This window comes from Pseudocercospora fijiensis, assembly GCF_000340215.1.
Source record: "Pseudocercospora fijiensis CIRAD86 unplaced genomic scaffold MYCFIscaffold_6, whole genome shotgun sequence".
Lineage (NCBI taxonomy): Eukaryota > Fungi > Ascomycota > Dothideomycetes > Mycosphaerellales > Mycosphaerellaceae > Pseudocercospora > Pseudocercospora fijiensis.
Window position 1 is genome coordinate 1064170 of NW_006921537.1, and position 25758 is coordinate 1089927.

At 48.4% G+C, this 25758-nt stretch overlaps 10 protein-coding genes across 10 annotated transcripts; 6 read left to right on the forward strand and 4 right to left on the reverse strand.

Moving 5' to 3' along the window:
• Window positions 1–1448: 1448 nt before the first annotated feature.
• MYCFIDRAFT_140428 (uncharacterized protein) lies at window positions 1449–2297 on the forward strand (the record flags this gene model as incomplete). Its single annotated transcript, XM_007930058.1, has 1 exon — window positions 1449–2297. One exon carries the CDS (start codon window positions 1449–1451, stop codon window positions 2295–2297), a length of 849 nt encoding a protein of 282 aa, XP_007928249.1.
• Window positions 2298–5482: 3185 nt separating this feature from the next.
• On the forward strand, window positions 5483–6913 carry MYCFIDRAFT_140374 (uncharacterized protein; the record flags this gene model as incomplete). The annotated part of the gene is made up of 2 exons (XM_007930059.1): window positions 5483–5618; window positions 5673–6913. 2 exons carry the CDS (start codon window positions 5483–5485, stop codon window positions 6911–6913), a joined length of 1377 nt encoding a protein of 458 aa, XP_007928250.1.
• A 272-nt stretch (window positions 6914–7185) lies between these two features.
• On the reverse strand, window positions 7186–10218 carry MYCFIDRAFT_208203 (uncharacterized protein; the record flags this gene model as incomplete). Its single annotated transcript, XM_007930060.1, has 1 exon — window positions 7186–10218. The coding sequence occupies one exon, from the start codon at window positions 10216–10218 to the stop codon at window positions 7933–7935; it is 2286 nt and encodes a 761-aa protein (XP_007928251.1). The 3' UTR covers window positions 7186–7932.
• Window positions 10219–11137: 919 nt separating this feature from the next.
• Window positions 11138–11877, forward strand: MYCFIDRAFT_54296 (uncharacterized protein). Its single transcript, XM_007929817.1, has 3 exons — window positions 11138–11254; window positions 11309–11592; window positions 11643–11877. The coding sequence occupies exons 1-3, from the start codon at window positions 11161–11163 to the stop codon at window positions 11730–11732; spliced, it is 468 nt and encodes a 155-aa protein (XP_007928008.1). The 5' UTR covers window positions 11138–11160; the 3' UTR covers window positions 11733–11877.
• A 229-nt stretch (window positions 11878–12106) lies between these two features.
• Window positions 12107–14854, forward strand: MYCFIDRAFT_85160 (uncharacterized protein; the record flags this gene model as incomplete). The annotated part of the gene is made up of 5 exons (XM_007930061.1): window positions 12107–12655; window positions 13211–13349; window positions 13490–13769; window positions 13836–13938; window positions 14063–14854. The coding sequence occupies 5 exons, from the start codon at window positions 12107–12109 to the stop codon at window positions 14852–14854; spliced, it is 1863 nt and encodes a 620-aa protein (XP_007928252.1).
• A 349-nt stretch (window positions 14855–15203) lies between these two features.
• On the reverse strand, window positions 15204–16415 carry MYCFIDRAFT_85159 (uncharacterized protein; the record flags this gene model as incomplete). The annotated part of the gene is made up of 1 exon (XM_007930062.1): window positions 15204–16415. The coding sequence occupies one exon, from the start codon at window positions 16413–16415 to the stop codon at window positions 15204–15206; it is 1212 nt and encodes a 403-aa protein (XP_007928253.1).
• A 198-nt stretch (window positions 16416–16613) lies between these two features.
• MYCFIDRAFT_65703 (uncharacterized protein) lies at window positions 16614–18202 on the forward strand (the record flags this gene model as incomplete). The annotated part of the gene is made up of 2 exons (XM_007929865.1): window positions 16614–17654; window positions 17720–18202. The coding sequence occupies 2 exons, from the start codon at window positions 16614–16616 to the stop codon at window positions 18200–18202; spliced, it is 1524 nt and encodes a 507-aa protein (XP_007928056.1).
• A 339-nt stretch (window positions 18203–18541) lies between these two features.
• MYCFIDRAFT_197770 (uncharacterized protein) lies at window positions 18542–19039 on the reverse strand (the record flags this gene model as incomplete). Its single annotated transcript, XM_007930063.1, has 2 exons — window positions 18542–18752; window positions 18819–19039. The coding sequence occupies 2 exons, from the start codon at window positions 19037–19039 to the stop codon at window positions 18542–18544; spliced, it is 432 nt and encodes a 143-aa protein (XP_007928254.1).
• Window positions 19040–19463: 424 nt separating this feature from the next.
• On the forward strand, window positions 19464–19932 carry MYCFIDRAFT_197771 (uncharacterized protein; the record flags this gene model as incomplete). The annotated part of the gene is made up of 3 exons (XM_007930064.1): window positions 19464–19497; window positions 19557–19679; window positions 19772–19932. 3 exons carry the CDS (start codon window positions 19464–19466, stop codon window positions 19930–19932), a joined length of 318 nt encoding a protein of 105 aa, XP_007928255.1.
• A 179-nt stretch (window positions 19933–20111) lies between these two features.
• On the reverse strand, window positions 20112–22130 carry MYCFIDRAFT_71146 (uncharacterized protein). The gene is made up of 2 exons (XM_007929870.1): window positions 20653–22130; window positions 20112–20602 (listed from the first exon to the last, which is right to left on the reverse strand). The coding sequence occupies exons 1-2, from the start codon at window positions 21925–21927 to the stop codon at window positions 20357–20359; spliced, it is 1521 nt and encodes a 506-aa protein (XP_007928061.1). The 5' UTR covers window positions 21928–22130; the 3' UTR covers window positions 20112–20356.
• Between the last annotated feature and the right edge of the window lie 3628 nt (window positions 22131–25758).

Below are 25758 nucleotides of genomic sequence, written 5' to 3' on the forward strand. Positions count from 1 at the left end.
TCAGTGCGGACAGCCATCCTGGACCGCCGCATATACTATGGTAAGTACAATATACATAGACGTGTCGCGACTCCTGGCCTTCTCCACAGCCCTCCATACTCCATACGTTCGCGCCCACGACTGACGCTCCATGCGTTTTCATGCAGCCAGAGCCAGCATCGCCCGCAGGACGAGCCTCACAGCGAACACCACCTCATTTGATCCTTTCGCGTCCCGAAGACGACAACGCTGCACAGCCGACCATAGCTAGGAAGCGGAGCAAAACTGAGAGCGCGGTCAAGGAAAACAGTCAATCTGCCTCTGTAGAATGGATCGATAGTGATGCAAATACACCGAGACGACGAAGCAAGCGCTCCAATCACGGTACAAGTGGAGCGACACAAGGCCAAAGAAGCCGGCGGAGTACGGAAAGTGAGGTTGGCGGGTTCTTTCCCAAGCTTGCAAGGATACTGGAGTCTGGGGACTCCAGCGTCATCTCGAAGCCCAGCGCGCGAGTGACAGCTGCTCGTCGTCGAGTTGAAAGAGGCAGCGAACGTCGCAGCCCTCGCAAGGACGGCTTGTTGCAGCGAAAACCAGTCAAACATAAGGTGGGCGGGCTGTCGAGACGAACGGATCCCCTTCCCAGGTTCAACCCATCCTTGCTGTCGGTCCTTTCTAGCTTAACGCGAAGCTCAGATCGATCGTCCAGTAGTAATACAACGATCACGCAGCAGTCATATGACCAACATCGCATAGAAAATCCAAAAGCAAAAACGTCCCGAAAAGTTGCGGAGTCCGACATCAGCGCCACTAAAAAAGGTCATCCACCTTACGCATTGGACATCATGGACGCCAATTCGATTGACAGAAGCCACGACGGGCAATCGATCTATACAGAATCGTCTTCATCGTCGCAGTATGAGCCTTCTGACGCTGGATCTAGCGAATTGCCGGAAACGCCATCAAGCCACTCCACATTTCCTTCACCTACCGTAACAAGAAGTGGGTCCTTGACCGGCAGCGTCGGTAGCGTCGCCGAGCTTCGTCGCAAGTATGATCAGCACTCCAACACATCGCCGGGCTCCACCAGGAGCAACAGTTACAGTCCAGAAGCCAAACCGCGAAATCTTCGAAGACTGCCGAAACTAAATGATGTCGCAGAGGACGACGAGCAATCACGACAACCCTCTCCACCTTACAACGAAGTGGTGTACGATGCACGGAAGAGACCCTCGTCGCAGGCGTCGAATCTGCCTGAGCGATACGAGGAACGTTTAAGACAGCAACAAGACGAACTGCGACAGCATGTCGCTCATACTCAGAATCAACACGGACAAAATTATATCGATCCAGCTCATGCACAACGTCGCTCTCATTCTACATCGTCCAATGGCTCAGCTCGAGCGCAAAGAGAATGGCAACACTTGCTTGCGATGCAGCAATACCAATATCCACAACCACCAGCACAAATGGCATATCCTCCACCTCCTCAGACAACCAACGGCCACATTGCGCATCCAGATCGACCGCCCGTCCCCGATCCACCTAACTCTAGTCAAGTGACCATCGCAGGCTACGAGATGCTAGCGCGCGAGCTATCAAACAATTCATCATCCGTAAAACCCATGTATCGAAAATTCTCATACCTCAATCACCGAATCCTTCTCCACTTGCAAGACGAGCTACAAGAGCTAGAAGAACGACTACGAACCGTGGACGAGATCGTCGCACAACTCGACCACTCTTCTTCCGAACAAACCACCCCAGCTTCCCGTCGAGGCGACGCAGCTTTCGGCGGCGACTGGCATCACCAGAGAACATTACTCCTCGGACGCATATTCCAGAAAACAGAACAATACAATCGTGCGCTGAAAAGTTTCCAAGAATTAAGCGCAGATCGAACATCTCCAGAACCAGAACAGATCGAAACTTATCGGGAATGGTTGAAATTGAAAACTCCGATTCATGAAGTCGAGACGAAATTTTTGGATCATGGGGATGATCTTTTGCTTCCGAATGCCTCTCGACCATCTCCTCCGCCACAGAATCGAGATCAGATGATCATGTTTACTTGTCTTCCTGTGGGATTGATGTTACCGGTTCTTCTCTTCAGTGTCATTCCCACTCTCGCGGGAAGATTTCTCGTTACGTTTTTGATCTCTGTCGCTGCGGGTTTTGTCACGGCTACGACGACGGGGATTAGAGAGTTGTTGCTGGTGAATGAGTGGGTTGTTTATGGGAGTGCGTATTTTTTGATTATGGCGGCTGTTGCTGGGGTTATACCTCAGTATGGGGGGAATGCTGTGATGAGTTCTTGAGATGGGGTTCTGGGGGATGGAGAGGGAGGGGTGGGTGAGGAGATGGTGATTTTGAGGGAGGAAGGAGGAGGGTTATGGTTTTTGCTTTTCTGAGGTTGGGTTTTTGGGAAGCGAAGCATGGTGTTATGGCGTTTACGAAGTTTTTTTTACCTTACGATGCTGGTATCATCGTATAACAGGAGAGAAGAAGAAGAAGGAATGTGATACCCCCCCAAGAGGACTACATACACGAACGGCGATGAAATGCAGGAAAGGAACCGGGACGGCATGACAATAGTATAATTAATCTCACTCACTTTCTCATTCAACCCCCACTCTCCTTCTCCTTCTCCTTCTCATCTTTCCTCTACCTATCAACCTCCCTCACCATCCCCATCTGCAAAGCCCACGGCATCCCCATCCACATCGCCCGTTGCGTATGCCATTTTTTGGAGCCGTGGCAGGGAAACGAGGTTGTTCTTGGTAGATGACGAGAACGTATAGGAGCGACTCGGCACCAGTAACCGACTTTATCTGATCTTGACAGGATGTATGTAACTCGAGGGAGCAGATGAGGACACCCACTTATGTTGCCGAAGCTGTCCCTGTTTTGCTGCGATTGTCATCACGCGGGTCAATTCTGTCTATTGCGCGATTTTCTGAATCAGGAATTGTGAAGAAAGCAGAGCATTTTGAGGTCATTTTGTATTACTAGGAAGTGTTGTGGACCGCGGGCGCGTTCCAAGAGTAGCAGCGCAGAGGTTATCCACGTTCGAAAATTTTCGGCTTGGCGTTGCTTAAAAAAAGCCGGCGGTGAGTACCTCCCTAACCTAGGCTACCCCGGATTTCCTAGGTACGGTGTACACTCTATATACGAACTTAAATTCCAACCCGGCATCCAATCATTTGAATTGGTTTGCTGTTTGACGAGTGTCCTTATACACTTTATTGAGGGCCTGAAATTTTCGGGAGCAGGGGTGTCCGGCTACTATATAGCGTTATAATCCTCCGGCGGCAGACTATTTAATACTTTGGACCTCGCTATAATAATAGCACAGTTCAAGGTATTAATTTTTAAATATTTTACGATCCCTTTTTTTTACTTTTTAGGAAAGGGGTTTTTTTCGAAGTCTATATATATATATATAATAAGATAGCATATATAGTAAAGAGTATATATAAACGTATATATAGAAAGTAAATATACTAGTTACAGGTATATATTTATAATGCTAGTATACAATATATTATAAGAGTATTAGGATAGATTAGGCTAATATTAGTAGAAACTATACCTTTATTACCGGACAACTTAGTCCGTTATATAACCTAGATATATTCGAAAATCAAAGAAATATATACGTTTACTTAAATTATAGAATTAGAGCCGCGCGAGTTAGTATAATAGTCTAGCAACCTGTTAAGTTACTTAGATAGGAACTCGATAATAGAATTTCCTCTTAGTAGTTACAGTCTATTCTAAACGCCGTCTAAGTATAAAACTATATATAGTAGATTAATGTATAAAGTACTCCTCCTCGAAAGTTAAAACCTAACTCCGATATAGTAGTACTACTACCTCCTATCCTAGACGCCGTCTAAGTATAAAACTATATATAGTAGATTAATATATAAAGTACTCCTCCTCCTCGAAACTAACTCGTAGACTTAGCGAAAATTATATATCTAGTATAAAAAAAAAGTCGATATACCTACTAGACGCCCTAGAGCCTTACTATTGCCCCCCCCCCCCCGATTAGGCTAATACTTAGTACCCTATAGGCTATTATATTAGGGCGCCCCTAGACTAGATAGCTATAGAATACGGAGTATCCTATATATATCTCGATAAATACTAATCCGATTTCAATAAAAATTATACTATTAGAACCGCGCGGGTCGGTTCTATAGAACGTAAAACTTTTATATAAATCGACGACCTTCGAATTTAGTATTAGTAGGTATTAGCTAGTATTAGCTCTAACTTAATTCTTAACTATTAATAATTCTATTTCTCCCGGCTATACTACTTAATATAGTCCCTACTATATAAAGGCATATATCTTAAAGGAGTTATAAGATCGATAGGGGTTAAGAGGTCGTAGGTTCGAGTCCTATACTAGCTATTTTTTTTATTTATACGTAATTAATAGGAAATGTACTTAAATCTTTAATTAAATATTACTACTACGCAATTAATAGGAAATGTACTTAAATATTTAATTAAATACTACTACTATTAAGCTAATACCTTTATACGCAATTAATAGGAAATGTACTTAAATCTTTAATTAAATATTACTACTATTAAGCTAACACCTTTATACGTAATTAATAGGAAATGTACTTAAATCTTTAATTAAATATTACTACTATCAAGCTAATACCTTTATACGCAATTAACAGGAAATGTACTTAAATCTTTAATTAAATATTACTACTATTAAGCTAACACCTTTATACGCAATTAATAGGAAATGTACTTAAATCTTTAATTAAATATTACTACTACGCAATTAATAGGAAATGTACTTAAATGTTTAATTAAATATTACTACTATTCAGCTAATACCTTTATACGCAATTAATAGGAAATGTACTTAAATCTTTAATTAAATATTACTACTATCAAGCTAATACCTTTATACGCAATTAATAGGAAATGTACTTAAATCTTTAATTAAATATTACTACTATTAAGCTAACACCTTTATACCCAATTAATAGGAAATGTACTTAAATCTTTAATTAAATATTACTACTATTAAGCTAATACCCTAGCTAATAAGCTAAGAAATGCGGGGTAAGTTAAATTCCCCTTTACTTTAATCTTTGTTTCGATTGACGTTCTACGCTGAAATCCGGGGTAAGTCAAATTTCCCTTCAATCTTTGATTGTATATTACTTCTGCGAAATTTCTCAGCCAATCATTTCGGTCTTGGCGGACAACTTAGATTTTCGCGGGCGGTGGCCGCGGTGTCTAGATTGGCAGCTGCGCTGCCAATCAGAACACGAGCTGAGAAGGCAGCTCGGGCACCGAGAACTCGGATTGATGAGCGTTGGATGCTTGGTGTGACGTCGGTGATCGGGATTCCGGGCCCGCTTTTCGCACGTGGAGACGCGTCTCCGCGAACCTTCTCTTTCGTGATGCTCGTACTTTGGGAACGGACAACACATTCCATGTTTGTTGCAGACAGATCGCAGCCATGTCAGCCGAGGGCAAGGAGAACAGTATTGATCCTGTGGCAGTGCGTGCAGAGCTGAAAGCGTGGGAAACGGCGTTTAAGGAGCAGAATGGTCGGAAAGCTGGACGTGAGGATATCAAGAAAGACGCGACTATACGTGGGGCAGAGATCGATGCGATAGAAGAGGACGCATACTGACAGGACTTGGCAGAGGCGAAATACAAGCTATACAACGAATTGACCTCGAGGGCTTCCCGACCGAAGACCGCTTCAACACCCAGCAAAATCATCAAGCATTCCCGAATCGAGAAGCCTGCGAAAGCGACGCCTAAGAGAACGCCGAGCAAGAAGCTATCTACCTTACAAGGCCCTGTCTTATCACCTGTACAAGAAGCCGAACCTACACCTGCCTTCATCCGGAATGCACTGGGCCCAACACCACATCGAGACGGCCAAGTTCTGAGCATCTTCGACATCGCCATCGAGAGCACGCCATTGAAAGGCGACAGTCCATCAAAGACCAATGGCATAGCATTGATCGCAGGCACCCCAAGCAAAAGCGCTACAGCCGCCTCAGAAGAATCAGGACACTCACGAACTCCGCAATCTCTAAGCAAGCGCTACTTCCTCGACGCCTTTGCCGGCACTCCCCTAAAAAGAAAACGAGACGACAACGACATCGGAACTACAAGCAGCTCAAAACGCAAATTCGCCACTCCTGCCTTCCTACGAAGATCTGTTCCACTTGCGCCTATAGCAGAGCACAATGCGGAAACATCGACATCATTACTTCCACCTTTCAGGAAACGTGGTTTGGTGAGGAGTTTGAGCAGTATTATCCAAGGTCTAAAGAAGCAGGAAGAGAAGCGTATGGATGACGAATGGGATGTCATGAATGAGATTGAGGAAGAGGAAGCGAATGGAGGGCCGCTGCCGAAGAGACTCCCGGCCAACGTACAGGTTGAGGATAGCCAGGATGTTGTCGAGATGCCGTTAGGTCCAGACCAGGCTTTTGAGTCGAGTGAGAGTGAGGAAGAGGATAGGGGTACGGGGAGGAAGCCTTGGAAGAAGAAAGGTTTGAAGAGGCAGACGAGACGGGTTAAGATGAAGCCTGTGGTTCATAAGCCCCAAAAAGCCGAAGCCGAAGCTGAAGGAGAGGAAGAGGAGGAACCCGTGGCTGAAACTCAACTCCAGCATGATCCGAATTCGGTAGATGAGCTTGGAGACAGTGCAGCAGAATCTGGTTCAGATACGGAAAAGCAAGCTAGGGGAAAAGCAAAGCAGAAGTCGGCTGCAAAAACGAAAGGACAGGGGAAGGAAGTCGAGAAGGATGAGTCCAAGAAGAAAGGCCGGAAGGTCGATCCTCTGGCTCATACGAACTTCAGAGCTCTTAAGATCAAGAATAAAAACTCCAAAGCGGGTGGCAGGAGAGGGAAATTTGGCAGACGATGAAGGATGATGGCATTACGTTGGAAACGACGAGGTCATGTCCAGCCAGAATCTGTACACGTAGAGTCAGTCATCGGAACAGCAGCATGCATGGGAGAGAAGAAAAAATTTCTTCATCTTGATTATCGTGGTGTTTCTGAATACTGCACGCAATGAAGACGAACGAATTCAGCAGTATAGCAAGTCTCAATCTCGATAGATTGTTAGGAGAGAGAGAGAGAGAGAGAGAGAGAGAGAGAGAGAGAGAGAGAGAGAGAGAGAGAAGTCTCAAATTTGCAGAAAAAGATGCTCCCTCGCTCCATTTCATTCCATTCCATCCATATCAAGAGGAGTACAACTCGAAATCACGAAGCAAGGAGTCAAAGTCCTTTTTTTTTTAAAAAAAAAGGGCCAACTCAACCTGCAACATGGCTCCAAGGACTAACGACCCAAGACATGAAAGATGTCTCTATAACTACCGCGCCGCCCCTCCAGCATCTTTTCTGCTAGTGTACAAATCATGTGCGTTTTTCGCTGTAGCGACAGATTTCTTTTGCACACACTCCATCCAGAATTGGTAGAAAGATCAATTAAAAAGGCAGCCAGCCAGCAAGCAATAACGCAACGCAGTTCGAGCAACGTATCGACAGCTGGCTGGCTGCGTAGAAAACAAGAAAAGCAAAAATCTTCCGTCGTCATTCTTGCTGCCCATTATTACGCCCAGAACACCTTTCGCAATGCCCAAACACACACACACAGAGTCCATATGCCAGCCATTTCATGTCATTCCGCGTCGTCGGTCGTTCGTCTGTTCGTCGTCCTCGAAAATATGCAGTCATTCATGTACGTCGTTCTTATCTGCTTCCATCCATCCATTAATTTCCGCCAATTTTTGATCAGATCGTATCGTAACAGGCGCAGCCCTCACAATCGTTGGTCGTCATTTCCATGCTATGCAGTCATCCAGAGTCGTCATGTCATCTCGTAGCTCTTTCGCCATTATCGTACACGCTAAACACACGAATTGCCTTTTTCCGAGACCTCTAATTCGAAGCGATCCAGGAATCAAGCATGTCGCGGACCTCGCCGTACTGGTCTTCTTCGGCGGCGCTCAGAAAGTCATCGAGACCATAGGCGTTGCGAGCGGTCATGGCTGTGCCGTACTCCGCGATTGGCGACATGTGAGCAGGTGGCTTGACGGCTGCGCTGACGTGGACCGTATCGTAGTCGGAGTTGTAGACGCTTGAGCCACTGCAAGATTCGCCGGGAGGAGAAAAGACATCGCGACCGACGTCTGGATGTGAGTCCATGATATCGAAGTTCATCGTGTCGTGGAAGATATCGACGCCGCCGTCCATCGGGCTGGAGCCGCCAGTGAAGCCGTCAAACGCTGCAGGTGAGGAGTAGTCGGTGAAGACAGTCTGCGTCTGCGGCGGACTTGAGCCGTGATGATACGACTTGACGGGGCTTGGTGATGATCGTGTCGACAGCTTCGAAGGTGAGACGGCGTGAACTGGCTCCTCTGGAATGCTGAGGTCGATAAAGATCTTGGACTTGGCGGCCTGCGTGTGGGGTGCGGATGGAGGTGATGTGGGTGGTGTATCGACCCATCCGTTGCCGTGCTGGTTGAATGAAGAATTCGCGCCGTCCATATCGAGGAAGTCGTGGGCGGTCATCTCGTCGCTGTCTTGTGGCGGAGTGTCTGGCATGCTGCGCACGCTTGCTGCAGAGCTCATGCTGGATGCGTGTCCTCCATTCGCACTGTTGGCGGCGTCGATGTTGCGCGCCATCGCAGCCTTTCTCGTACGCGCGTCCATGTCAGGGCGACTCGACCGCTTCGACTTATCCTCACCAGAGCGGTCCTTCTTTGGGCGGCCACGCTTCGGCTTCTCCTCTTCCAGCTTCTCGAATCCAGGCAGAACGCCCTCGCACATGTCGCGCTGTCGGTGACGGGTTAGTGCGTCAGCTCGAGCAAAGGTCTTACCGCATGGGCACACTGCTGGTCTTTCGTTAGTGTGGGTGAGATGATGACGCTTGGTGTCGTGAAGACGGTTGAAGCGCTTGCCACAGGGATTGCAGCGGAAACGACGATCGTCGAGATGGTTCTGAACGTGCGAGCGAGCATTCTCTTTTCGGTTGATTGCGGTGTCGCAGCCCTCCCACTTGCATCGGTACGGCTCGCCCTTACCCTGAGGATGAACGAGCCATGAGTTGATTTGCTCTTCGCTGATGCCGGTGTCGATATATGTTGCATCGATACCAGCAGCGTCAAGAGCGGCTTGCTCAGGGCAGATGGGTCCGCCACTGATCATGAAGTGCGGGCTGTTGAAGTCGTGCTCGGCTCCGGCAGTCGCCTGCAACAGGAGGTCGGCAGGTGGCTCTTCGTACAGCGTCGGCATCGGTGTGCTGTGCTGCGGTGGTGGCGAAGAGGCGTCGGCAATGGATGACGAGTAGGCTGAAGCGGCGTAGTCTTGCTCGCCATGAAAGCCGAACGATCCGTTGTGGAAGGAGGCTTGTTGGTTGGTGAACTGACTACCATCAAGCTGTGGTGGCATTGGCGCGACGTCGAGTTGATAGCTCTGACTACGCTGGTGCTTGACATGTGATGGCGGTGGGCTTGGCCAGCTTTGGGTGTGGTGTTGTGGCGTGTTCGGCACAGTCTGAGACTGACCGTGGGTGATGGGCCCGTGGGTGATGGGCGTCGAGGGTATGGCCGACATGGACGGTTGTGAGAAGAAGACAGGCGCGGCCATCTCGTTTGGAAGAGGATGGTTGACCTGAATGAGTGGTTGCGATTGCGCGTGGGGATTGGGCGATCCTTTGCCGAAGTTTTGCTCATACCACGCAATGTGCTTTTGCAAGTCTTGAATTGCGGCCTGTTGGCTAGGATCGACAGCTGATGGATCGAAGGCACCATTCAGCTGGGATTGAAGGTGGGATTGGAAGTCTTGGGTGTGCGCGTGCGGTGGCAGCGTGCTGAGTCCCGGCGGTGCTGGGCGTTCCTGCGTTTCTTGCTTGATGAAATGCTGTGACTGATCCGGCATTTGGTATCCTGTGTCGTTAGTCATTGGTTGAGGGGTCCTTGCGAAGGGTAGTCCTGGTGGTCCTTGGTGGTGATCCTGGGGCAGTAATGGTCGAAATCCGGGCGAGTTGATGGCGCTCATCGCTTGGTCGGCGCTGAGCCCTCGCCGATGGTGGCCTGGTCGAGTCGAGGCGGGTCTCCGGGGTTGATGTGGCAATGGTGTCGCAAGGATGGGCACTTCGAGTGATTGTTGTCTGCGATGAAGCTGCCGTCGCTTTTGGATCGAAGATGCGCTTGCGGGCAGCATTTTCGGGGTGCAAGAAGAGTCCGGGAAGGTCCTATGGTGGTCCGTGGGTCTGACGCTCAAGCTGTGGATGAGCGTCGTGGGTCCCGTAACTCTGCAGGAGCGTTAGCATCATGCGCATTGATGGTGATGGTGGTGGTGGTGGTGATGGCGGTGGTGGTGGTGGTGGTGGTGATGGCGATGGTGACGCTGATGGCGACAACAACGCTGATGGCGACGGTGACGCTGATAGTGACAGTGAACGATGCGCCAACATACCACGCAGTTCAGCAGCCGCCGGGCGGTGACTTCGAGTTGTTATTCCTCCCCCAGACGTGAATCCCAACACGAGCTGAGGAGGTGTAGTGGTATGAGGCCCGTGAGGCCGATGTGAGTTAAAGGAGAGTCTTCTGTGCCTGCAAAAGCTCGCCTCCGCTTCTAGCTATGTACAGCAGTAGTCGTGCAAGAGCTAGCAGATCGTGAATGGGAGAGGTTGGGCCAGATTTAAGCAAAGAGAGATGTCACTGACGTGAATGCATGAGGTGCCGCTTACAGGGTCAACACGACGCGTTGCCATGGGGATCTCCCGCGGGCCCATCCCAGAGCGACGACGCCGTTCAGCCTCGTCTCTGGAACCCTTGAATCTTGGTGAGGCGATTGCGCTGCGATTGCGCAATCCTACCGTGGCTCGACATACTGCTAAATGTCCGAGCCGACGGGAGGACAGCAAACGTCTGCATTGTTATGGTGATGGTGGTGGTGTTGTCGGAGCAGCAGAACAGCGAAGCGGGCAGCGTGAAACTCGCGGCAGGGCAGGCAGGAGGCATCCCAAGAGGCAAGAGCGAAACCTGACTAAGCTCGGCAGCGCCCGCCTTGGCGCACCTTGACCATTTGCCGCCTCCACCCATCCCAAATTCTCTGTTCCTCCCACATCTTGTTTGAAGAACCATCTTTGGGGAGAGCACGATGCAGATTTTCGTCAAGACCCTCACGGGCAAGACTATCACCCTTGAGGTGGAGTCTTCGGACACCATCGACAATGTCAAGTCCAAAATCCAAGGTACGCATGCGCAGCACTGGAATCGCCGCCGGAGCACATCTAACATTTGCGCAGACAAGGAGGGAATCCCACCGGACCAGCAGCGCTTGATCTTCGCCGGCAAGCAGCTCGAGGATGGCCGCACCCTCTCCGACTACAATATCCAGAAGGAGTCGACCCTCCACTTGGTCCTTCGCCTGCGTGGTGGCATGGCTAAGAAGCGCAAGAAGAAGGTGTACACCACCCCAAAGAAGATCAAGCACAAGCGCAAGAAGACCAAGTTGGCTGTGCTCAAGTACTACAAGGTGGACGGTGATGGCAAGATCGAGCGTCTGCGACGAGAGTGCCCAGCCGAGACCGTAAGATGCGCCATACCTCTGTCCTGGGACATAATACTGACTTCTGCTAGTGCGGTGCCGGTATCTTCATGGCTGCCATGCACAACCGCCAGTACTGCGGTCGCTGCCACCTGACCTACGTTTTCGACGATCCAAAGTAAAGTAGCGCTTCCGAAAGTGTAAGGGATCTGAACGTGCGCGCGGCGGTTTAGAGAACTCGGACGTACTGGATCCTGAGTTGAGAACATCGTTAGTTAGCACGAATGGAAATTGATGGTCAATACAAGGCACGGCACGGCAAATGAGTCGCCATTTCTCCCTTGCCCACGCGTGCTTTCCTCGTAGTAAAAAGTGCTGACCTGCCGTCTATGAACTCGGGCTTTCGCAAGTGACTCAACGCTCTTGCCTATGATCATGACTCTACCGGAAAATATACTCACCATGATGCAGTGACGATCCCCCTCTATCTTTCATCAATTTGACCTAATGCCTTAGAACAGCTCACAAAATCCAACACCAACTAACTGGACTCAAAATGGCAGCCGCGAAAGTATTCGACACGGTAGAACTCTTGGAAGCAATCCTACTCGAACTCCCAATCCGCGACGTGCCGCTGGCTCAGCGCATCGCGCAAACCTGGCAGCAGACCATCAACGGCTCTATCAAGCTCCAGCGGTCACTCTTCCTCAAACCCGCCTCATACTCCATCTCGAAGAGCAGCAGCATGCAGTTCGTAGACCTCAACACACCCTGCTCCACCATTCTCCAGTACGCAGGACCTCAAACGCTTCTAACAAGCATCCTCCCAATCACGAAGTCCTCAACAAAAACCCCCACGGTCCTAAATTTCGACCATAAGCCTCGCAAATCAAATCCAAACCCCAACAACGAAAACTCCGCCTGGAAAAACATGCTCCTAACCCAACCCCCTCGCACCACAGCGCACTTCTTCAAAAACACCACAAACGGCCCCTGCATACCGACAGAAGAATCCATGAATTTCCACCCACGCGACGATGGCCAAAGGACTCATGTAGGAGCTGCGGCAGTCATCACCCAAGGAAACATCTTCGATTTAAACGCCGTAAGCATCGAAAAGGACAAAGGGTTTCTTACGCTTGGGGAAACGGAACGAGGGTTGAGAGAACTTCATAGATGCTGGGGTGTGGAAAAGTGCAGAGGGCGGAAGGAAGGGGATTTTGGATGGGTGGGGTTTCGGGAGCTTGAGGCTGTGGTTGAGTTCTGGGAGGATATTACTAGTGTTGTTGTGAGGGAGATGGTGTAGGGTTGCTATGCTCCACGCCTTGTAGGAGATGGTGGGATGGGGAGATTTAAAGTGTGTGGGATGGTGGTGTAGAAGTTGCTCTGTCTGGTAAAGGAAGCGAGAATAGTGAACATAATGAGAGGTGAAGTCGAATTTTCCCATGCTGAACTGACGACGTAGTTTCGCTTTCCACTTCGTATTGATTTCTGCATTCCTGAGGATTCTTGTCGTAGGCTGGTAATGAAATCGTACGGACGCGGTTGTCGGTAGCGTCTTCAAGGATGTCCTCCTCCCTCTGTGGCTCGACACTCTGATCCAGCGCTGGATTATCATTGCCTTCGCTCAAATCTTTCTGCAGTACTGATCGATTTCCAGCGACTTCGTCAACATCACTGCCGCTATCCTGTGCTGAATCTCCACTCATTGAACGTGAGTCTTGTCGTCGATCCAGCGATGTCCAAGAAGCGGCATCTAGTTGCTCGCTTTCTCTACGGCTTGGGTGCAAACGAGGCTCGTCTGTGACCTGCGTAATCACCGGGGAAGGTGAATCTGTGCGAGCTTCTCGAAAATGTCACAAGTCCAAAGTGGTCCGACGCTCTGCTTGAGGACTGCCTTCGGCGGCGACTGCAAAGATCATACGACGTATATCTCCAGACCATGCGTCTTTGGCGGTGAAGGTGCAAGACTTCATGGCATATCTTGAAATCGATGCAGAAGGTAGAGGTCCATTCTCTGCAAAAGACAAACGATCCGTTAAAAACGCCCTAAAGCATCTAAGGTTTGGCCTCCGAATGAAAGAGTATGCCGCTTTGATGGACGATATCAAGGCACACAACGCTCAGCTCTTTCAGCTTACGACGCAGAACGCAGCTCTCGAACCGCTTCGGGAAAGAACCACGGCCGTGAAGGCCCCAGACCACGAGAACGCAAGAGCGTATGCATCGAGCATCTTTGGCACCCTGCAGAGAGGATTTCTCAGCTCTTGTAAACTTTCTCACAGGGCCAGTCTGTACATGAAACCCGTGTCTGGCCGCGGCGCACGAGTTGGGCGGGTTGGAAATTCCACTTGTGACAATATCTTTCGGATAGTCCTGCATCATGATGTGAGTGTCATGCCGGAAATACAGACGCCATACTCGGTAGAGGAAGCTGAAAATTCGCTTGACGCACATCAAAGAGCATCGCGATGACAGCTATCGTCAAGATCGACGCACTGTGAGGTTCCAGTCACCTCGCCGCCAGCTCTTCGAGGCAGGGCCAACCGCTGAAGGGCAGGAAATTCAAGACTTGTGCAGCACTCTTCGACACTTGCGCGCCACGCGAGTACAGTGTGCCATATGTTTGGGATACATGAGCGATAAGATCCAGAGCTGGCGACACGGGCTTTCCCGGCCAGAGAAAGCTCTCGTGGAAGCCGACTCGATCAAAGCAGTCTCGTTGGCAGAGGTGGTCGCGGGGAAACGGAACTGCAGACTCTCGCCATCCGAGAAACGAAAGCTTGCGTTGGCGTTGGCCGCTGGCATGCCTCGATTATATGATACGCCTCGCCTGTCCAAGCAGTGGGGTCGAGATGATGTGCTTCTATTTCGCAAGCACGGCCTATTAGTGACAGGAGTTCCTTTCGTGCCTACTGCGTTGCTACCTCAGACGGCAGGACTCTCTTCGAAGAACGCCAAATACTTCCACACATGCAATTTGGTTCGGAATGAGACAGTGTTTGCATTCGGAATCCTGCTTCTCGAGCTTTGCATGGAAAGATCTCTTGATGAGCTCAGAGCATCCGAAGACGTAGGATCCGATTGGACAAAGGATGGCACTTCTGACTTCCTGACTGCGACGCGCCTCATCAATCAAGTTTACGAGGACGCTGGTGAGAGGTATGGGAATGTCGTGAGCAGATGCATTTTGTGTGAATTCGACCAGAGAGATACGGAGTTGGAAAATGCAGCATTTCGCAGAGCCTTTTATCAAGGTGTGGTAAAGGAACTTGAGTTGGAAGAAGAATCCTTGGGTCTGTAGAGTTCGGAGTAACCAATGATGCGCCAGCCATGATCAGTGAATACGACCAGGTCGGCCGCAAGAAGTTCCTGGGGCGTCCAAGCTCTCTCGAATCAATTACTGTCTTGCAAATCGTAATGGATATCGTTCTGATCCTGCGGAATCTGTTCCGTGGGACATCCAACATATAGGCTACACACAGATAAGGAGCGCTAGCTTCAGCCCACTCTGCAGGCCAGTGGCGACACCAGCGCTTTCGCAGCGAGGTGTTCTTGATTTGCAAACCACCAATACTCGTGCCAGCGAACCATGGACTTGCCATATTCGTGATGTTCGAGCATTCTCCTCTGCGGCAGAGTTACGAATAGCCTTAGGCAGCAACAGCATGTCTTTGCGTTGCATCCTGCTCAATCTCGTCATGCTCCAAAATTTCCTGTTGTTTTCGGGCCTCTCTCAAGGCTGCGGTTTCTGAGCGTTCACCTGCGATAGCCCTCCACTTCCTCAGCTTCTCGAGTGCTCGCTCTTTGCGATCTGTCGACCAAAGCGCTCGTCTTCCAGGCCCTAGATAACCTCGTCTAGCTGATGCAGCATGCTCAAACATCTGGTCTAGTAGCTCCAGGGTATCATCGTTAAAGGAGAATACTTCCTTGTCCATTTCTGTCAGGATATCGACAATGCCGTCCACATCCGTATACTTCTCCCACAGCATCCGCATGTGTTGGTTGTAGAGCCCTGTTGATGCGCCGAGAGCGAAGGCAGAAGGACCCAGTTTTCTCAATTCTGGAAGCAGAACCATACCTAAAGGCGAGCCTGGATAGTGCTTCTCGATGAGCGAGATGTAATGCTGTAGAAGAGCAGGAAGAGCAGCGTATTTGGCTGAGTCTATAGGTCCGTCCTCCCCTAGGCCTCGAACTCGTGAGAAGACTTCCGATTCGAGCACTTGGAAGAGCTCAACATCCGTTTGCGCTTCGTCCATTCGTTTCTTGATCTGCCTAGATTGCTTGTCCTTGATCTCGAAGTCTTCGCGCTTAGATAACTTTTTAGGGTCTTCCGCTCTTGCTTCCAGAGCAGCTTGCTGTCGCATGTGTTCCGCCTCTTCTGCCAAGGGCTGTAGAAGATCGGGAAATTCATGCTGTGTCCGACTGATGAACTGCTTCTTGCTCTCATCGGGCTTGGTCTTTACGCCTTGTCTAAATAGCTCTTCAAATATTCGCAGCTCTCGCGGCGTCATGGTCGTGTTCTCGAATCGCTCGTCGGGATTAGCAGAACCTGTGCTGCCTTCGAAAGGTATTCGTTCCATTTTCTTTCCTTTTGGACGTGAGCTTGCTAGCGATCGTCGTTCACTCAGGGTTGGATCCTTTCGTGGTCGTCGAATCACGACTGGATCCCTTCGTGGATTCGCCAGGTGCTTTCTAATAATCTGCGGTTCTGCTTCGACCTCTTCTTGGGATGTGATATGATATGCTGGTCCATCGGTTGCATAGCCTCTGCGTACAGTGCTGGTGGCATAGAGGAATGGCAGAATTGGAGCATCAGCCAGGAAATGCCTGCTTACTGCTTTGGACGATTTGCGAGCATACATTGTGGATGACATATCCAATTTCCTGAGGCGATATGTCCTGGTGATGGAGTTGGAATTTGCATTGATCGCCGCTGACAAAGCCCGATTCGCGGTGAACGCGCTCCTGGACGCGTCAAGAAACTACGTCAACGACTCTGTGACTTGAACTTGCATACCACCTTTGTTTAAACAGTATTGGAGGCTTTTTGCATAGTAATCATGGCGGCAAACAAGAAGAAAACTGGTGCTGCAGTGTCGGAATATGAACGAGCGCGTCAAGAGAAAATCGCAAAGAACCAGGCCCTTCTCCAGCAGCTGCAGCTCGACGCTCAGCACGTCGGAGTTGGACCCAAATCAAGACCAAAACCAGCATCGGCAGCTGGACAGAAACGAAAGCGTGAGGCCAAGAAAGAGATTAAGGAAGAAGGGCCGAGGAGAACATCGTCGCGATTGAAGGGGATCGTTGCCGACTCAGAAGTGGCCCGGCAGAAGCAAGAAGAAGAGAATCAAGCGGTTCAACAGGCTCAGATCGCGAAGAGACAACGAGTGAGCGCCGACATCAATCTCCATGATGCGATCGTCAATGGCACCAATTGGAATAGCGCAGGCAATTGGCTGTCTACAGTGGGACCTGCGAACCCTGGCGAGAGAACGTTCAGCGAGCAAGATATCAAAGATACATCGGATAAGGAATTGAGGGCACTTAGAGAACGCATGAGCGGTCTTGGGCTGTGGGAAGGTGCGGAACCGAATAGGATCAAGATCACGCCTGAGAGGATATATGCCCTTGGATTTCACCCTACCCAGGATAAAGCATTGGTTTTCGCTGGCGACAAAATGGGCAGTTTAGGTCTTTTCGATGCATCGCAGACTACACCAGAAAAGATTAAGCAAGAAGCGGACGACGCAGACGAGGACGGTGATGTCGACGACGAAATAGAGCCAGCCATCACCACTTTCAAGATTCATACCAGGACAATATCGGCCTTCCAATTTGCACCGCATGATCACAACGCGCTCTACTCCGCCTCATACGACTCCTCAATCCGCAAGCTGGACCTGCAGAAAGGAGTGGCTGTTGAAGCATACGCACCGGAAGACAAAGACGAAGATGCTCCGATTTCTGGAGTTCAGATATCTCACCTTGATCCCAACATGCTACATTTCACTACGCTCGATGGCCAATTTGGCATGAAGGACATGCGAACTCCAACACATCAAACCGCCGAACTCATGCAGCTGTCTGAGAAGAAGATTGGGGTTTCAGCCTGCATCCGGCACATCCGCATCTGTTAGCCACAGCATCTCTAGATCGCATGCTAAAGCTTTGGGACCTGCGTAAGATCACCGGCAAAGCTGGTGATCGCGCACCGCATCTCGTTGGCGAGCATCTGTCGAAGCTGTCAGTCTCACACGCAGCATTCAACGGAGCAGGGCAAGTCGCGACAGCTTCCTACGATGATACCGTCAAAATCTACGACTTTTCGGATTCGGGAGACTGGAAGGCTGGGCACTCGCTAACCGACAACGAGATCAGTCCCGCGACTATCATACCTCACAACAATCAGACTGGGCGATGGGTAACTATCCTCAGAGCGCAATGGCAGATGCAGCCTCAGGATGCCATTCAGCGATTTGTCATCGGCAATATGAATCGCTTTGTGGATATCTATACTAGTAAGGGTCAGCAATTGGCACAGCTTGGAGGAGATTCGATTACTGCTGTACCAGCAGTGGCACAATTTCACCCTACCATGGATTGGGTTGGTGCTGGCACGGCATCTGGAAAGTTGTGTCTCTGGCAGTGAAGAAGTCAACTCATCGTCGAAATGACCTTCAGAAATACCCGCTTTAGATTCGAGCGGCATAGCAAAGCATGCTGTCTGGAGTCAAGCAAGAAGCTCAGGAGAATACAGCATCCGAAGTCAGAACCTCAGAAAAGAATTCATGTTTCCCGGTGCAGCTTGCAGTAGAGGCCACAGTATTTTATCAAATTATCCATGCGATTACAAAGATGACTCCATAACTCGTGTCAAAAGCAAATAGGCCCAGTTGAGACACGAGCCGCGCAGCCAAACGCCATTCCGACATTCGTGGAGTCAAGTTTCTCAAGTGAGGCCTCGTCAGAGCTCACTTTTCAACAACAATCACTCCTTCTCTCCTCTGACGTCCAAACGCACGCGACGCAATGCCTCAAGAGCCCCGTCGCTCTCCTTGCGAGTCAGAAGGCCGCCGCCAACTTCCTCCTCATGAGCCTTCTCGAGCAATTTCTGCCAGTCCTGCTCTTCTGCTTTCGCCGCGAACCATTTTACTACCCAAGACTTCTTCCGCGGTCCTCGAGCCAGCGATTCGCCATACCTGCGAGAATCAGTAATTTTCGAAAGCTGCTTCGCCTTCAGTTAAACACCCGTTGAAAGTACTCACTTCTTCAATACTGCCTCGCATGTCCTCGCATACGCGACACAATCGGGCTCGTGGTCCACCTCAGCACAGATGCAGGAAGTTGACGCGTTCTGGAAATCAGCCAGCTCTGATAATCCTATCTTGCACGCAAAAGAGCCGACTTCCATGCAGGGAAGGATGATGTCTTCGAAGGTGTATGTGTGGTGGCCTTCATCGCAACGGACTGTAAGCGGTCGACACATGATTTGTAACGCTTCAGGTTCTTGGTGTATAAGGTACGAAATCCGACCTGAGAGCGCGACGATGTGCTGAAAATAGAAGAAGTGCAACTAGTGAGTATATAATTCGAAGTTGTAGCGCGTATGCCTTGAAACAAGTGAAATGATCTTGACATATCTCGCAATAGCGAATTAACTGAAGAAAAAGTAATGTAAATGCTTTCTTCACTTCCTTGAATCTCACATGCAGGCCCCACTTTTCTTGTTTGCTCGTGACACGTTTGCGCGTGCGCATGCGCGTCTTCCCTTGCTATAAAAGCGCTCCAAGACACCTACAAACTTGCTCTCAAAAACAATCTACTAACTACGACCTCGACCTCGACCTCGACCAAACATCCAAACTACTACAACAACAATAACTCAACACAGGCACCTACCGTACGCAACCATGTGCGCGCCCCTCACCGTCAATTGCCAGCAGCGTAAGTCCACCTCTACCTTCACCCTCGACCGCTTCACTAACCACACATACTATACCTAGGCAACCACCGCTTCACCCTCCCCAAAAACCTGATCCCCTGTGTATCCCCAGGTTCCGAAGCCTGCAAAGCAGGCACCGCAGCACCTTCTCAGACCTGGCAGGTTTCCCCAACAGACTGTATGGGTAAGTTGATCCCGAGGGCGTGACGCCATTATAGAATCTCTCAAAAGACTCGTCGCTCGAGACCTCGCTAATGCTTCAGCTCGCCCTTCTAGCCGTCAAGCGCAAAAACGGAACCTACGACGAGCGCAAATGCATCTCCAATTTGAAGCAGTATGGCCAAAAGGTTTGGAAGATGAATAAGGGACTTGAGGATGAGAAGAACAAGGAGAAGAAGAACAGTGGTGAGGAGGGAGGGAAGTGTGTTGTTCAGTAGAGAGGATGCCTACTGCTGATACAACTGGGCGACTGACTGGAGGATTGACTTGAGGAACCGACTCTGATTTTTTATTTGTTGGGATGGAGACCTCGAGTCGAGTTGATTCCACATACAATGCATGAAGCAATACACGACACACGACAAGTAGATTGGCGTAATTCTGGGTTTCGGTGAAGCATGAAGCGAGGCATTCTATAGGGAGTGCTACATACACAAGAATTTGATATCCACAACTCGCTCCAAACTTGACATGCCTCTGACAGCGCTACGGTCTGCAATCTGGACACCGTGACTTGTAACACACGGCGCAGCGCCTCTAATCCTTCACCACCAGCTTTCCCGGCACATGCGAGCCGAACTGGCTATCGCAGAGAGCTGGCCAGGAGCGACTGCAGTACCGTTCGGGCAACGGCTCAGGCTCCTATGCCTGGCTCGCGTTTGGCTTGGCAGCTGCGGTGCCCTTGAGCATCGCATCTGCGTCTCGAATGCCCATGACCTTGCCTTCCTGCACGCGCTTGAGGGTCAAAGCAGCGATCAAAGCAGCACCGACACCAGAACCATCTTCAGCAGGAAGGATCTCAATCGGGTCGTTGCCCCTTCCAAGCGGCTTGCCATCACGGCCCTTCTCCCAGTCGAGGATTTCCTTAAGTGCTTGTGCGCCGCGTTGCTAATACAAGTCAGTATGTGAAATGTTGGTGATACTGAAACTGGACTTACCTTGAAGTGAGGGTACTTGTTAAACACCGATCCATCGGCGCCTACGTGGCACGTCTTGTAGCCCTTCTTCTTGGCAATGGCGGCAACACCACACGCACTAAGTCTGGCGGATCGGGTGCCAATCAGCTCAGCCAACCTTCTAATCAACTCGAGCTCTGGCTTCTGGCAATTGATCTTCATCTTGTCGTAAAACAGGTCATAAGACTCCTGCAAGTTTTCAAAGGGATCGTTCTCGATATCAGACAGGAAAGAGGCATCGAGCGAATATGGCTTCTTCAGTGATGAGATGTCTTGACCTTGGAAGATATGCTGCTTCTCCGCAAGGTCGACAAGCACAAGACGGAAGAGCTCGCCGAGGTAGAGACCTGCAATCATCTTCTCAAAAGCCTGCTGACCAGGGCGAGGAGAGTCCTTGTCGATAATGACGTCGTAGGGTGTGCGTGGCAGAATCTTGTGCTCATTATCAAAAGCACCCCATTCGCAGTTGATGGCAATCTCCTGCTTTGGGTCCATCTTCCAGTGCTCGAGCTTGGGAACATCGCCCGCGTGTTCCATGTAAGCAGCGTTGCAGCCAGTGCCGAAGATGCATCCAATTCTGATCTCCGGATCTGTATAGGCACTAGCTATCAAGGTACCGGTCGTGTCATTGATCAGGGCGGTGAGCTTGATGGGGACTCCACGCTCCTCCAAAGCCTTCTCAAAAGGTGGCACGACGTCCTTACCCTCCACGCCGTCAATGTCGAAGCCCTTGGTCCATCGTTGAAGCACGCCGTGATCAATGTAGTCCTGAGTGGCAGGGTAGGAGAAAGTAAAGCCGAGCGGGAGCTTGTCCAGCTTCTCGCCCTCGTGGTGGTATTCGATGAATTGCTGCAGACAGTCTGCTATGTATGCCCACAGTTCATCGGCGTTGCCCGTCTTCAGCTCCTCTGGCATGCGGTATTTGGACTGAATGATGTCGAATTCTCCTCGCTCTTCTGGCAGGTTGATCTCGCAGACACGGAGGTTGGTGCCTCCCATATCAAGGGCAAGGAAGGTGCCAGTCTCATATCCGTCTGGGTAGCCCATGACCCATGTTGGGTTCATGGGAATGCTACCGCCTTCCTTGGTCAAACCCTTGTCGAGTTCGCTGATGAAATGGTCGGTGATGGCTTTGAGCTTGGCCGTGTCGACGGTGAAGAGCTCTTCGAGGCGTTTAATTTCTTGGAGGAGGTCTTTAGGAATATCGGCCATGGAGCCTCTACGGCTAGGCTTGCGCCTGGGACCCAGGCCCACCATTTTGGCAGCGTCGAAGGCGTGAGAATCAGGAGTTTTGGGGGGTTGTAGAGGTGAGGATTCAGCAGAAGCTGACGGGAATGGAAATGGACGGGGTCTATACAAGTCAGCTCTGATGTCGCAAGGAGACTGGGCGTCGCAGTCGTAGTTTCTGCTGCTAAGCTGTGATCTCGGACGCGCCTTCTGTCTATGCAGAACCAACCGGCGTGCAGAAGAAGGAATGATGGAGGATGCTCTTGGCACTGTCGGCTCTACCTCGATGCTATCCATGCCCATACCCATACCCATACCCATACGCCATACCCTACCCTACGCTGCCTCCCATGACGTTCCGAAGAGCGAGGCATGGCGACCGAGGGAGCGCCGTACGTCATGTCGAGGCGATTGCTCTCGGGGCCTGAGGCCACCACAATCGCCGAGGCCGAGGAAATGGAGAAACACGGTCAAAAATGAGCGCAGCGCCGGTCTGACCACCGAAATCGCCGAGCTGACTACCGCGGTGGTTAGGAACTCTAAAATGACAGGGGGTTAGCCGAGGTTAAGCTGAAAGGTATGATATACCAATGTGCGGGGAAAGGCATACCTTTCCCTATTGCTTTCCTATACTATTTACTATAAATACAAATACGAATAAGAAAACTATAGAATAGTAAAGATATTAAATATTCTACCGACCTATACTAAGAACTAGATGCTAACGCCGCTATCCTCGGTAAACCTACCGCGGGAGAGGCCTATTCTATTGCAAATCGTATATTATTCTAATACTATTCCGATTTTATTCCGATTAAATCTAATTTAGATACTAAAAGCAATTTAAGGTCGATCTTACCGAAGGGGATAGCCCCCCTACGACTGCTTAGCTCGGATTTAACGACGATAATACCTACGAGAGGGACTACTAAGGGCTAGAATTTAAGGAGTACGACGAGGAGTACTATAAAAGCCGATTAGCGGTACTATATATCGACGACGACGTTAAGAACGTTATAAGATATATAAGGGCATTCCTATTGCAATATTAAAGGAATAAGAACTTATTTGCAATAGGATAGGATTGTTATTACCTCGAACCGCGACGCTATTCGGGCTCGTTTTGTCGAATACGTAACCGCGATACCGTAATATCCGAAGACCTACGAAGATAGATACGTATACGTAATCGACTACTCTGCGACTAGTGCTAAGCTAGAGCTAGATATAAGTAGATTCTTAATCCGATATTATTCCGACCTTATCGCTTTAAGAAACGATTAAGAAACGATTAGTAAAGATAGCTAAGAGAGAGGTAGATATAATATAGTATTCCCTTAGTAGGAACGAAGGGGGCTATTCTAACAATATCTAGTTGCTTAGGCAATATACCGTATACTAAGACGTCGTACGACTGCTTAGGTATTAAGCAGTGCTAGTAGTTATACGAGAACCTAGCATCTATAGATTACTACGAGGTCCCGGAAGAATAGTAGAAGACGAGAAAGAGATTAAATCTCGAAAGGTTTAACGAGGATAATCCTAATCTAGCGAGAAAGAACGCGTTAAGGTATATAATTCTAATATTAATAGTTTTATAGGCGAATAACAGCGATAGGCTCTACTAGTCGCTCCGAAAAGAGTTCGATAATAGGACATTCTATAAGGCCTTTAGGTACGACTCTTATAAGATGAAGTTTAGATTCTTTAATCTACGTATAAGTAATAAATCCTATACTAATGTTAATCTAATATCAAGCTAATAGCATTCTAATGTAAATAGTTTCCTATACTAATACTAAACGAAACAGCTTAAAAGGATAATACTAGGCGAAGGATTTATCTGCTATACGAACTACGACTCTTCTAGCCTAAATAAATACGATTATCGCTTCCGTGCGATTAAGCTAGTAGAGAATGTCGATTACAAATAGATATAGAGCCTAGTTACAGAGGTAAACAATTAGTCTAGGATTCTAATTACAAAGCGATAGTATACGGAGATCGTATAAGGGACGAGCCTACGGAGGATATACCGTAAGTGCAAATGGATTCGGATTAGATTCCGAATAAATTAATATCGCAATTAGGTTACAATCACCTCCCCTCTAGACTAGATTTCCTTAAGAAGATTAGTTGTCTAGTTAAAATAAGGAAGATCGTACCTATTAACTTTGCGGCATGTCCTTACGTTATCTTCGTATCCTTTTATTAGTATTGTTATCTACCGCCGCCGCCTATACGACCGCTTTAATCCTATAAGGATAAAATCTTAAGACTTGTTACTTAAACGCTATTAGTAACGATAACACTATATATATTAAGCAAATAAGAATCGTATAGCAAACGGTTAAGAAACTAATTAGAACGGGATAAGCCGTCTTCCTTTAGACGTTCGCCTTATAGTAGTACCTCCGAGATAAAGGGGTTTACGCTCTTAGCGAAATTTATCTTAGTCTAGAGAATACTAATAACATTAGACGGGAAATCCGACGACAAAAGCTTATTTATTACCTAGACGGAACGACGATAAATAGAGTCTAATTTAAGTATAATATCGAGCGGAAGAACCCCGAAACGGTAAGTAAGTCGATTCCTATTCGATTGTTATTCCGTTTACATCCGATTTATATTCGATTTATATTACTTTATTAAAGCAATCCGATTCTACTAACATTCGATTTAGCAATATATTTAGGGTATATAGTAGATAGAACAAGAGTGTATAACTATTACATTCTTCGTAAAGTAGGCGTCGCTATTCCTTTCCTTCGATACCTTCGAGGTCGATATATCGTTTTAACGTATTAAGGAAAAGAATATAAACGAAGTAATTCTCGGACGATAGGATAAAGAGCGAACTATTCGTAAGTAATTCGCATTCCGATACTATTTAAATGTTATTCTATTCTAAATACATTCTTAGTCCTTGTCTTCGCCCGAGCCTATATCCGTAGAGAATCCGAGTCTATATACTAGAACTTCTTTACGCGAGTCTTCGGAAAGATACGTAAGGTTACTAGAACGGCAGTAACCTTTTACTATATCTACGGTAAAGGAATTCGAGCGGTCGTAACCGACCTAAACTTAAAGTAGGCTAAAGGTATAAGAAAGCATTCTTATAGTAATAACATTACGATAACATTGCGATAATAAACGCTTCTCCTAGGCTTAGGACTTTATCTTTAAGAAATTGACTATTAAAACCGCGATTAGAGGGTGTAACTCGAATATATTATCCTCTATTACGTAATCTATTAGCGGAGGAACATTAATAAGGCTATTTAGAACGAGAGCCTATACGATCGATCGATCCTTTTCGCTCGGATAGATAGTATCCGTAGATTGAAATTAAAAGAGGCTTACATTAAGGAAGTTAAAGCTTTAGTAGGTAAGTAAGAAAGCTTTTAGATTAGAATCTAAAATAAATCCTATCGCTAGGTTATTTAAACGAGAAAGTAGTAAGGTAGGCTAGGTATAAGCTCTATCGCTATATCCGCTATAGCCTAGCACCCGCCTTCTTAAATATTCCTAAGGCAACTTAGCGGACAATTAGATACTATACTAATACAATCGAGTTAGCCGGGAAATAGGGGTACTATACTAGAAAGTATCGGGAAATTCTACCTACGATTAATGCGTATATTAAAGCTTTCTAAAAGGTTTCCGATTAGTTTAACAAAGCAATAACATTAAAATAGCGCTACTATCTTAGATCGAAAGACTCTAATATCTGTAAAAAACATCGAGTTCTATAGCGTTCGTTTAATATAGCGGGCTTACTCCGTATACTCGTTAGCAACGAAGAGTGAATACTAATATAGTATAAGTAATCGTTATTCGAATAGTATCGGAATAATA